The 13,035-nt window shown below is 30.0% G+C and overlaps 1 protein-coding gene across 1 annotated transcript; it reads right to left on the reverse strand.

Annotated features, from left to right (window-relative positions):
- Positions 1–2,917: 2,917 nt before the first annotated feature.
- LOC113514275 (golgin subfamily A member 7) lies at positions 2,918–9,851 on the reverse strand. The gene is made up of 3 exons (XM_026898315.3): positions 9,483–9,851; positions 7,552–7,704; positions 2,918–6,644 (listed from the first exon to the last, which is right to left on the reverse strand). The coding sequence occupies exons 1-3, from the start codon at positions 9,639–9,641 to the stop codon at positions 6,462–6,464; spliced, it is 495 nt and encodes a 164-aa protein (XP_026754116.2). The 5' UTR covers positions 9,642–9,851; the 3' UTR covers positions 2,918–6,461.
- Between the last annotated feature and the right edge of the window lie 3,184 nt (positions 9,852–13,035).

A 13,035-nucleotide genomic window follows, 5' to 3' on the forward strand; every position in this document is an offset into this window, starting at 1 on the left:
GCTTGCAAGCCGCAACTTATAGAACGCCGTTAGTACATTAAAGTTGTTACTATTATTGAATTCACGGTAGTGTCATTTCTACCTACATGTTTACTCCTATAAGAATTGTGACAGCAAGCGATGTTTAGTTATATGTTTACAGCAAAATTTAAGATAACATAATCAGATAGATATCTTTCTGTAGTGCAATATACCTACCTATAAAATTTTGTTACAATACAAAGTACAAATTGCATATGTATTTGTATTATTTACTCTATCTCGATACGCACTTTTTTGAATATTGTATTCCAAAAAATAAGCATGGATAATTTTTTTTTATTTACGCACTGAATCGAAATCCAACGTGTCTTATTATGTTAATTATATGTAACAGAACAAATAGCGTATTCTTATGTTGGATGCTCATGCTAAGAAAAATACAGTTATCTTGAGTATACACAATTGCAATTTGATTGTCAAACACCTAAGACAGTTTTCAAACCCCTTAATTTTTATAGCTAGCTACAGTTCATCCTTGTTAATGACATAATAAATTCAAATATACGTGTAAAGTGTAACGTGAAATGACCTTTATATTTTAAAGGCCTGTGATTAGATCACGGCATTGTTAACACGAATGAGCAGAGGTGTATCAATAGACATAACAAATGAGCGTCAAATCTAAGTATATATTAGAATCTAAGTTATTCAAAATATACACACATTAAATTCTCAAATCGACTTTGAAAAATGTCACTCAATAAATAAATTATTGACACACAAATACTAGTATAAAATACGATAATGAATTATATAAAACTATTATTCAACCATACATCTTATATTTCATAAATGCCGACTGTGTTGACCACAAACTAATCAATTAATTAAGAAACGAATATCTACTTAAATATTAATGCTAGTGATGTATATTTAAAGGTGCCATCTTGGAAATGTAAACTTATTCATATTGGGCAAAAATGGATACAATATTCGCTGGTGATCATCTTGTTACGTATTGGCTCTTTTTCACAATCGTTCGTAATTGTCGATGGGTAAGCAGAGCCGTTAGCGATAGGTCAAGTTGACAACCGGGGTATCGGGAAACAAGTTATCGAATATCGACAAGATTAGGGTTTTATCGATATTCGATTCCTGTAGGTATCGATTACATTCGGGATTATATAATTATCAATTTGATTCATGAAGGACATTTATCAAATTGACCTGACGTGACCTTTGGATGATTTTTAATTATGTTCGTGCTTTTTCGGTGAGGTGGTTGGAATATTGTGATGCACTATAAACATTTTGTCGTGAAGTCTTTTAGTAACGCCTGTCATGCTTGTGAACGGTATAGACAGCCATTATACAATTTAATCTATATTTCTAGCATTAGACGTATAATATTTTTCTGTTTTTCATCTGTCAAAAATGTTGTCAATTTTTAGTGAATGATATTAAAAAATGAATGTTATATTAACTTATATAAGAATTAATATTATATAATTTATATATAAATAGACCACGCCTTAACTACGTTTTGTGAAATTTACTATCATATACTTTGGAACGATTACTCGTACGTACTCATATAAAAACGTCATACCTACTAACTGTACATAAATCAATTAACTAACTATAATGGTTAATTTTAGATATTTCATTATTTTCTGTCTAATAAACATATATCGTACTGTCTATTTTCATTTTGTTTATTATGTTTTCTATTTCTAGTAAATTTGTTATAAGAGAGGAAAAACAAGTTACTTTTAGTAACTTATTTTTAGTTTTGTTAGTAACTTAATAAATTATATTCATGAAACCGATCATTCTCCAATTATATAATTGACATATGATTCATAATAAACTGGAACGAGATCACTGAGTTTGTATAAAAACACAAAAAATTACTGAGTTATGAAAAAGGTTTTCTAAAACCTTTTCCCTGGAGATAGTTACACAGCGTCATGAATATCACGAGGTTTTCGTTTTGTGTACTTTTCTTAATCACAAAACTAATTTTTAAATAAAAATACATCGTCATTAACATAGTACAGTATAATTAAACTATGGCAAGAAGTTTTAATGGGAAATCAACTAGTATAAGGTTTGTTATAATCATATTTTACGTTTCTCCTTATTATTTGGGTCTATCTTAACAATTTTAAGAGGAGAGATTAGTATTTGGCCCAGTCACTGTACAGTATCTCAAAAGTTAGGGAAACATACGAGAACTATAGGAAAAATAGAATAAAATTAATTTATTGAATAGTTTAATGGCATAAACATGTTATTTTTACGATTGGTTACATACATTGATTATTTATTATATAAACTGTAATAATACAAGACGTTTATTTTTAATGATGGTAAATTGTACGAAGCAAGAATATTAATCTCATCATATCATCATCATATCTGTCACGCCTGTCTCCCATTAGGGTAGGCAGAAACAATGGAACGCCAAATGCTTTGATTCAAACAAAGAATATACATCATCAATCTTGTCATACACGCTTATATATCTATGTTCAAAAGTTAAACTTAGTGACATTTTTAATATTAAGCAAACTCAACCAAATGACATTTATGTTCCGCCATGTTTGACTTTGTGGCGGAAATTTTGAATTGAGAATTTATTTTGTGCCAATAAACATAGCCAAATAATAAAAAAAGGATATGTTAAATTTTCTTTAGTATACATTGGCTGTACTTAAGTTTCTGAAATATCTCCTTTTATTTATATTGAATATAAAATTATATATACTTTTTCACTATATTGTTGATTGATATAGCCAACAATAGATATCAACAAATTTGTATTTACTATTTTATTGAGATTATGAGCATGAATTACATTAAACCTTTCATAATTATTGACTACCACCTACTCCTCCTGAGAAATAAATAAGACGCAAGTTATGTGAATGTGACTGTATATTGTGAAATGAAAGCTGGCCATGCGTACGTTACAGTATTTAAAACTGCGCCTTATTTCCAAATAATATGTATGAAATTAGAATAGAATAGTAATATGTGCTTATAGTGGGACATGGTTCTTCTGCTTGCCTAAAGATAGACTGATATCAAGCAAATATGTCATCAGTTTACCTCAAAATTTTCCATAATTCCATTCCATTCCATTATAGCCTTCGTCCTTTGCTCTTTGTTCCATTATCAAAATCCACCTTCAGGCGCTGTATCAATTGTGATAAAACTACTATAATAACTTTAATGAAATATCTAAAATTGTGCCATATTACAATCATATAATTATAACATAAATTACTTGAATCACAACGGCAAGTCTTCTCAACACACCGAGTTCTACATCTAACTACATTAAGATGTCCCCACATTAATTTTGGAAGAACATTTTGGCATAGGGAGTTATTTCATGCATGTTTGACAAACTTCAGTCGAAATTTAAAAGTGAGTCAACATTTGTCTACAAATAGAGGTGATTCAACGGAAAATTATACCTTTTTCTCATTAAAAATAATATAAATGTCATTTACTTCCCACGGACATATTAAATGTCAAAGATTTTACATATCAAATTATTTATAATAGAATAAATATTTGTAAATTTGCAAATTAATTCTCGTTGAGAAATCAGAACTAAGTGTAACTACTGAGTGTGATGTTGTATGCAGTGGAAAAATAGGCTTTAAGATTACAATCATAAAGATGATTTCCGCTTAACTCGCATTCATTGAATCAATAAAAGAAAAAAAAACCCCTAAATAAGAATCTCAAAGCCACAACTTTCTATTTTGTAATTGTTATAATTATTTTATGCTTTTATAGTTATGCTAAAATTATATACTAATTGTGTCCAGTATGAATATTATGTTTCCAATGGATATAACATAATGTAAAAAATTACTTCATGTAAATTGTCTCTAAATATTCACTGCAAACTACGACTTTTTATTTATACTACATTCAACATATATAATTTTAGTACGACTGTAAAATAAATAAAAAAAAAAACGTAAAGGTCTTACACAGTATAATTTAATATAATAATAATAATAAATAACTTGACAAGAAAACGTGTCATTGGTATTCATATCCAAAGGGCTTTATATGATATTCTATTAAGTTCCACTTATGAAAAATATGTATCTCAAATCCCATTGCAGACTTGTACAGTTTTTAAACATTTTTAAACTCGTTCCGTTTTCTAGAATACAGTTAAAATGGAAATAAATTACCTAACTCATCAACTCAGACAATATACAGTAAAATAGTTATAGCATAGTAAATTATTAATAATTTTCAAGTTACAGTTCTTATATACAATTACTTAGTGATGGTGCTTACAAAAACAATATTGCACTAAAAGAAAATAAAAAGAAATGTGTTATTTGTTCTTCTCTAAAACTTTATAATATAGACAGAAAGTACAAAGATTTTTCAGAGTATGCTGGGACCAACTCTAGGGTGTTATTTTCTCAAATTAGGTATCTCTTAAATATAGTGAATTTAGAGGTTTAGAGAATATTGTTTTAGAAACACAATTATTCTTTATTAATTTTACTTATAAGTAAGTACATTTAGTAGAACTTAATTGCTTAAAGATCAATTGAGTATCGTAATTAAATGTAACTCACTGTATACACTTAGTTGAAGAAGTGTACGGTTTCAGGTGTGATTTTCTATAAAAAAAAATCTCTAAAATTTAAAATTTTCAGAGAACATATTTTCACAATTGTTTCTATTAGGTCAAATTCGTTCTAAATAATTAAATTCACTAAATTTTAAGAAAGATATTTTAATTAATCAATCTGCTAATCGAATGATTGGTTGATTGAATGACATTTCAGAATCGGCTCAAACATTCGAATATGAGATCCATAGTGAAAAAATTGCAATACAATTCGAAGGTAAAAAAAACCTAATAAATTAATTGAAAAGTCCGATCATTGAAATGAAAAGGTTTGTTAAAATAAAAAGATTAAATATACCCAAAAGATACATAATAGATAGGATCTGTAAGCACCTCGATATATATTTTATCACAAATCATTTGATTACATTAGCTACAACTTTATACAATTAAATGGAAATTATATGGATACTAACAGAATACTATTTGGGTACAAAATTTACAAAATATTTTATAAAAACAACGATATAGGTGTCTAATTAGTTTGTTTTTAAGTATTTTTAAGCCATGTTGATTATGATAGTTTAAAAATAAAAGTATACCTAAAATAACATTACAAGTCTATATTTATTATGAGGCTTATATTTAAATACTTAAAATCAAACCAAACTATCAATTTGATGACAAACTGAGAGCTGAGTTCAATATTATATTGAAAAATATATACAATAAAACTTGTTTTATATTTTTTAGTTATTAACTGTAGATCTACTAAACTTATTATAACTTTATTTGCCAGTCTTTATGAACTATTAAAAAAATTATAAATTAAAAATATTGGCAGACGATTTTATATATCTTTTCTACTATTTTGACATTGCAAAAAATCAAAGTTCGACAGTAACAGTTGAAGTGAACGTATAAACTAAGTTGTAGTAATATAAATAAGTATAATTAATCAATTATTAGGAATGTATTTTTTAACTAGCTTAAAAAAGGTTTTTTTGTTTTGGAAGTTTGTTTGATTTTTTTGTCTCTCAATTAAAAGGGTTCCCTTTCAGAATAGTCGAGCATTAATTTGTTAGAATTGTTGTAGGTTTTTATGTCAAAAATAGTTATTATTTATTTGTCGTATCGATCTCAAGTCACAATTATTTGACTTACTAATTTAGACGGATAATGGCGTGGGGCATAAAAATAAATATTACAGAGAAGTAGAGAAGAAATCACGGCAAAAGTCAGTAACGCAGTTTTATGGATTGTTGCATTCTTTAAACGCATATTGGAAACAAATCTATTTACCGATATGTTTATACTATCATCCTTATTACCTATAACAGCAAACACTGCGCGAACAATTGCTAATTGCAAAAAAAATTATATTAAGTAGCACAATTGCTTCCTAAGCGCGCAATAGGTTAAATGCATTCTTTGCCAAACAGCGTCATTTGTGATCTAGTGGCAAAATATAGAATTAATGCATAATAGTAATTTTAGTTCCTTAATTGTTCTGCAGAGGCAGCATCAACATCATATCAGAAATGAAGTTTAACAGTAAATATTGTGCAATTTTTAGATGTCGCAATTGTTTGCGATTATAGGTAAATCCCCCGCCCGCGTATACATGAGAAGAAACGAGACAGCAACACCCCGCATTTATTCGTTCTCGTGTGTGATAACGTAAGTGTATTTAGAAGATTTGTTTGGCACTTCGCGCCACGTGTCACAAAGTGTGCCCGACCGGTCACCACATGTATGTTGGAGTGTTAAATATCAGCGTCTCACCCTCAGTCTCTCATCAAATGGCTTAGAACCAATACCGTGATTGTTACATGAAAAACTCCCTGTTTTCGTGTGGTGGTCAAGTGTGTCGCATCTGTGTGTTTGTTGAGTTACCCGTCGGGCTCTGACAGTTCGGTAGGTCTATCACTGTGATCTCAATAACTCTTAGTCCTCTCAGTATGGGATCCGTGATATGTACACCTCGAGGATTATACACCCTCTCGTTTTGTGTTGCTATGAATTTGGACACTTTCCGTAAGTGCTGAAATAAAAAAATAAAAGTAAATATATCAATAATTATATAAATATATGACATAATACTTTCTCAATATTATAAATGTGAAAGTTTGTTTGTAACAAACTCTTGAAGCCTAATGGTTAACTCAATTGTCATGAAATTTGGCATACATAAACTAATATTATTTAACGTTAACTGTCCACTGCTGAACATAGGCCTTCCCCATAAGGGGGAGCTTTCCCAGTACTTGCCGCACTTGACAAGACTGGCAAGTGCAGATAGACTTTTGGTAATCTTTTAATAGAGACGCTGCTGGCTATTCCTTGTACATTAAATTTCCTTAGTCGCCTCTCATGATACCCATGGAACTGAAAGGAGTAGCCTATTTTATGCCGAGACCACGCGTAATACATAAACTATATGGAATGGAAAAGTTATATAAATCAATTCACATATCCCGGTCACGCGACGAAGTTGTGGATAAAACCTTATTACGCATTGTCGAAAGTAACTTTTTTAATCTCACAAAAAAAAGATGGTTCCATACAAATATTACTAAACTTTAATTTAATTTTTATTGCACTAAACAAGTATTAAATTATTAAAGAACGTTACCGAAAATATAATTCATAATGAATGATGATTAATCATTCCATTATCACAATTATCAAAAAAAGTTTCCACAAATCAACCATTGGACATTTTATCTAATACAAATAGGGTACTACAAGATAAAAAGATAATGTCATTCCCATAGTATGTAATAACTATTACTATGTAACATGTTGTAGTAATTCACCAAAGAAAAAGAAATTTTTACTCGACGACTGACGAAAGAAGGGTTTTTAATCTTTAAAAATATGAATTTGTTATCTTATGGCAACTCTATGGGTGGTTTATTGGCTAGACAAAAAATAGACAACTAACAAACCTTTTCATAATGTGTTTCTGTACAAATGTAAATGAAGTAAGCTGTAAGACAAGCTAGGCATCCTTCGCAGTAAGTACTGCAGTCTGCATTTTCCGCCATCTCAAAATGTTCATTCAACCGTTCCATTGTATATTCAAATGATTGTCTGTCTATCTGTAAATGCCATAAAAATATATATTAATAAAATTATCTATTTAATGTCTTAAATAGTTATGGTAACTTTGTTCCCAGATTGGCAAATTCTATAACATTTACTAGTACATTAGAGTGAGGGTAGCTCCTTCTAATATCAAAAATTAAAGAAAGATGAAAGAATGACTTAATTATACCCAAAGGATCACCAATAAACTATGTCAAAGTTTGATAAATTGCCATATTACAGCTTTATGTTACAAGAATTTTTAAATGATATAAACGTAAATTCTAAAAATTCAGTGGTTTACATCAAGATCACTACAATTCTTTGAAAAAGTAAATATTTTATCATAATAATTGTAGATGATTCTTAAATAACTAATGGAAAATTAAGAGAACCAATGATTACCTGAAATAACAACTACCTTGAAAGAATGGTTAAACCAAATTGTTATTTGTTATGAAAACACTTGATACATCAGGAAAGGGCATGACCCCACACTGCCAACATAGCTACAATGATTTTTCATAGATTTTACAGTGGTGGTTTTATTAAATGTATAAAAATAGAATGTTATACTGCAGGAGAATAAGTTAGATATTAAATTTATATTCACCACATTAGCAATCCTTCCTAATTTATAAGTTTCGTTGTTTATACATTACTTCTTTACATTACCTTGAAGCTCTATGCTTCAATGGCTAAATCAATTACTATAAATTTTAGATATATAATGTGGAATTGTGAAGGAAATAGACTACTTTATATCCCAATTAGTGAATATTCCTGGTCACGCAGATGAAATGATGAAATCACAGGTAAAAGTTAATAGTCAATAAATATACCTAATGTTATTAATCTTCATAAAACTTATTGCCTTTTTATTTTCAACAATATCTTCAATTTTAAAGAAAGTAACAAAATATTCAAACCTTATAGAGTGTCTCCTACAAATGCTTCACCAAATATAGGTCAACTTTTTTATCCATGTGTGCATAAATTGAGTTAGCAATATTACAGTTATATTAACTATTAATATATATTATAAATGTAATTTATATTATAAGGTTAAATTGAAAAATAAAAATGATACAAAATTCTTATAAATATGAGTATATTTTAAAGACTAAGATAAACAGTGCATAACAATACATAAAGATATTTCTTTTTACTGAACACTTTGATTTTTATATTGACATAAAGTATGTTTTGTTTTAAAAGCCACCATTTTAATTTATAGATGTATATTAATTTAAAAACAACATGTACATATGTATATTTATATAATATCAGATAAAAAAACCTTGCCACATTAAAAAAAAAAGTTTTGGTCTAAAAAAATTTTAGTCAGCGAAACACCAAATTTGCTGAGTAAATTTTAACATGTTTTAATATTTGATGCTATCTATAAAATGTAAAAGTAAAAGAATTGGTTTTGTTTTTATAAAGAAGACCATTATTTTATTAAATACAATTAAGTACTACAAAAAGTTAGGTATGTCAGCTGAAAATGTACTTGGATAACACAATGGAATCTTTACTAGGTCATACACATTCACATGTTTCTCGTTGAATCTAAATTTTAATTGCACAACCTAATTTTAGTGTGCAACATGCCACACCTACTTTTTAATATAACCAATCTAACTAACTTAATCATATGATCTCATTTAGATTCTTATATTAAATAAAATTACAATGACCGTAATAGGTATAAACTAGATATATTCAAATTCATAGATCACCTCTACTAGAAGAAATCAAAACAAACGCCCAAAGATGCACTTTCACTTACCCTATCTTCTAATTCGGGGGGAAATCTTGTTTGGAACTTGACCGATGTACCTTCAGAATAGTCTCTCTGGATAAATATCTTTATACCTTGCTGCGTGGGTGTCTGCTGACTTCCAGGCGTATTAGGGCCAGAAGGTATACGATTGTTTGCCATTGTCATCAACTTTTAAGTCAAAGTCCAAGTTTATGTGAAATCTTCAACACTATACGTGTTTTAATAGTATATCATAATTTCTGCGTATTCAATAACCACAATAAAATGACGTGAGATATTTTATTTAGTATTAATATCACGATTTTCGATTTCTTCCTGTAAAAACTAAGCAATAGCGATACATACGTCAGCGTGCGTTATGACAGCTGTCGTCAGTGTTGCTAGCTCCATTTCAGATTTTCGGACTTAACCATATTAAAAAGGGCTAAATGACTCGTATGTCATGAACAAACGACACTTAGTCTATTTAATATAATTATTATTCAATGTTATATTCTAGAAATGTGTTCCAGCAACGACTTAAACAAATTCATATGTAATATAATATTACCAATAAACTAACAACGAAATTGACAAATAAATATAATAATTATTATAATTAATAGCTCAAATAGATCCAAAGGATTTAAAAAAAAATGAAAAACAATATGGATGGGAAATTGGCTGCTTTCAAATCTTTTTGGTGTAGTAAAATATTTAACTTGAATAAATCACCTCAATTTTGCGCTATGATATAATTTTTTTTAATAGATTTTGGGTCGTAACTAAATAAATAAATATGAAGCTAGATTAGAATTGGCTAAAACTTAATTAGAGTGGGCTAATTGGCAATAATGAAACTGTTTGTCGACCTCTTGGACCATAAACAAGTTCCGAAACATTTTAACGGGAGTAAGGCAATCAAAGTAGTTTTTAGTTATGAAGTTCGGCGACACACTCTCTAATCTATGAATACAATTAATTATTATTACCTAGGTAGGTACTTACATTACCAATGGATAAGACAGTTGACATGTTTTTACAGTATTGAAATACAACCTTCTTGGAAACCATCATGTTTAATTCCTGGAGAATTTATCACTACAGGTCAACTGACGTAACATCATCTTTACCTACCCTGTACAATATAAACATTTATATTCATAAATATGATATTTAATGTTGTTCTGAGTGTTGTTGTTGAGTGTCTATGTATAATTATGTACTTAATAAAAATAGTAACTAAAATATTTATGAATTAAAAATAAGTATTTAAATATTTCTATCATTTTCCTAGTGTCTGTAGTATAAGATTTGCTTAATTTGGGACTGGATGGAACTATTTAATATGCTCAATTGTATTAATTTATTATTAGCTCATGCTCGCGACTTCGTTCGCGTGACCGAGATATGTTCATTGACCGGGATAAAAAGTAACCTATATCCTTCTCCATTCCATGTAGTACGTGTATACCAATCATAGTGATTGGTTGATCCATTAAGGATCTATGAGGTAACAAATAAGAAACTCACTTTCACATTTATAATATTAGTAAGGAGTAAGGATTATAATAAAGGTTCTATATATATGTACCTATATACGTTATCTTTAGACATAATGTATGTTTGGCGTAAACATGAAATTAGATTATACACCTATCCCCCGATTTACACGGTACTTGTTTTACACGTTTTCGCTTTTACAGGGTTTTCCAAATAAGTTTTTTTTTTTTTGTTTTTATTGCACTCTACTAAATGCTACTGTGTTTGAACACGTGCGCTGTGTACGTGTGCATCTCACGGGGAATCCCGAGTTTATGTGCTGACTTGCTGCACATGCACACTGTGTCTGTATTTCTTCGCATAAAATTAAAGTTTTATCTACGGAAAGTTGTATTTGAGTGAAAGTTTCACAGTGTCAGAAAAATTTAATTTTTTAGTTTAATGTATTGTAATTAAATAAAAAAACAGTGTTTCCGTAATATATTACATATTTTAACCTGTCAATGCATTTTATTTTTATTTCTGTGTACATCTAAAAATATTGAAAAAAATCACAACTGTTAAATAGAAAAATTATGCATTTTCTGCAAGCTTTTCGATTTACACGGTTTAGACTTGAAAATTTTTAGTTTTCGATTTACACGTTTTTCTCAGGAACGTATCTACCGTGTAAATCGGGGGATAGGTGTACGTAATATCTACTATATCTGTTCCTGCGTAGAATTGGTCATAATAATTTTGTTTGAATACTATTGTGTTATCTCGTAAATAATATACCTATCTAATGTCGTAAACCGAGGGGAAGGGATTGTTAGTAATTCCTACCAGTTCCATTGCTAGCAATATACCCTGTCAGGTCGATCTCCACGTGGTCCCCCTGGAAACCATCATGCTAAATTTCAGGTGTATTCATCACAGTGGGTTTACTGACCTGCTTTTTCATTTCACCTATTATCCCTCAGTGGTGGAAATATAGTTACAGTAGGCGGGATTACTACTTCATTATCATCCATTAAAAAAAATGCCGTAAACAAAATTCATACGAAGATATTATAAGCTACTATAGAACAACAAACGAGAGTCTAATAGACTTCGTAAACATGATAAGGTGATCTATGTAGATAGAGTATAAAGTGTCAAAAAACGTTACGAAAATCAGTTTTTTTTTGATGGGTGAAAATGGTATGGTAGCCCCGCCTGCGCTAACGGGATACGCTGGCGGAGCACCAGTGAAGGGTGATAGATGAGAATGAAAACAGGCCAGTTAGCCCATCATCATGAATTCATCAGGAATTAACCATCATAGTTTCCAGGGGGAACCGCGAGGAGGTCGACCTGGTTGGGTATATTGCTAGCAATAGAATTCTCAGTCTCCATTACTAACAATCCCTTTCCCCCCTACGAAAATCAGTTCGCTCATAGTATATTTTCATATCTATTGAGTGTTTGAATATTTAATTTGTTATCAAGACAAAACAAAAGTTTGAAAATTCTTGCAATGAATCCTGACCGTTTACGATCACGGAGACCAATTTGACTCCGCTATTATTAATTAATTGTCTACATTTAGGGGGCCATTAGGCTATTTGTTGTTCGGGTTGGCGTGCTCGAATGTGGCTTATGTAGCTAATCTTTTTAGAAAAGTTTCTTTAAATATTGACAGTAATATTTAGACACTTGTATTAATTTTAGTATAATGGTCGAGAGATGGGCAACAGCGTCCCTTTCAAAACATCTGTAAAAGCCTAACTGCGGTTGCCAACCCACCTACCAAGCTTGGCAACTACTGGCAAAACTTCCCTTATAGGAAAGGGTTATGTTCAGCAGTAGACAGATAAGGGCTAGAATAATAACAAAAAAATTTAGACATATGTTATATTCTAGCAGTAAATAATGATGGGGAGGGGGGATTGTTAGTAAAGGGTTCTAACAGCCCCATTACTAGCAATATATTCTATGAGGTCGACCCTCATGCGGTTTCCTAGAAACCATCATGGTTAGTTTTTGTCGAATTGCCTTCATTCCTACTTATCGTCTATCACTAGTACCACCACAGTAAACCGATACGTAGACGGGG

The sequence above is a fragment of the Galleria mellonella genome, unplaced genomic scaffold (assembly GCF_026898425.1).
Source record: "Galleria mellonella isolate WM207_F2 unplaced genomic scaffold, CSIRO_AGI_GalMel_v1 utg35, whole genome shotgun sequence".
In the NCBI taxonomy this organism is placed as follows: domain Eukaryota; kingdom Metazoa; phylum Arthropoda; class Insecta; order Lepidoptera; family Pyralidae; genus Galleria; species Galleria mellonella.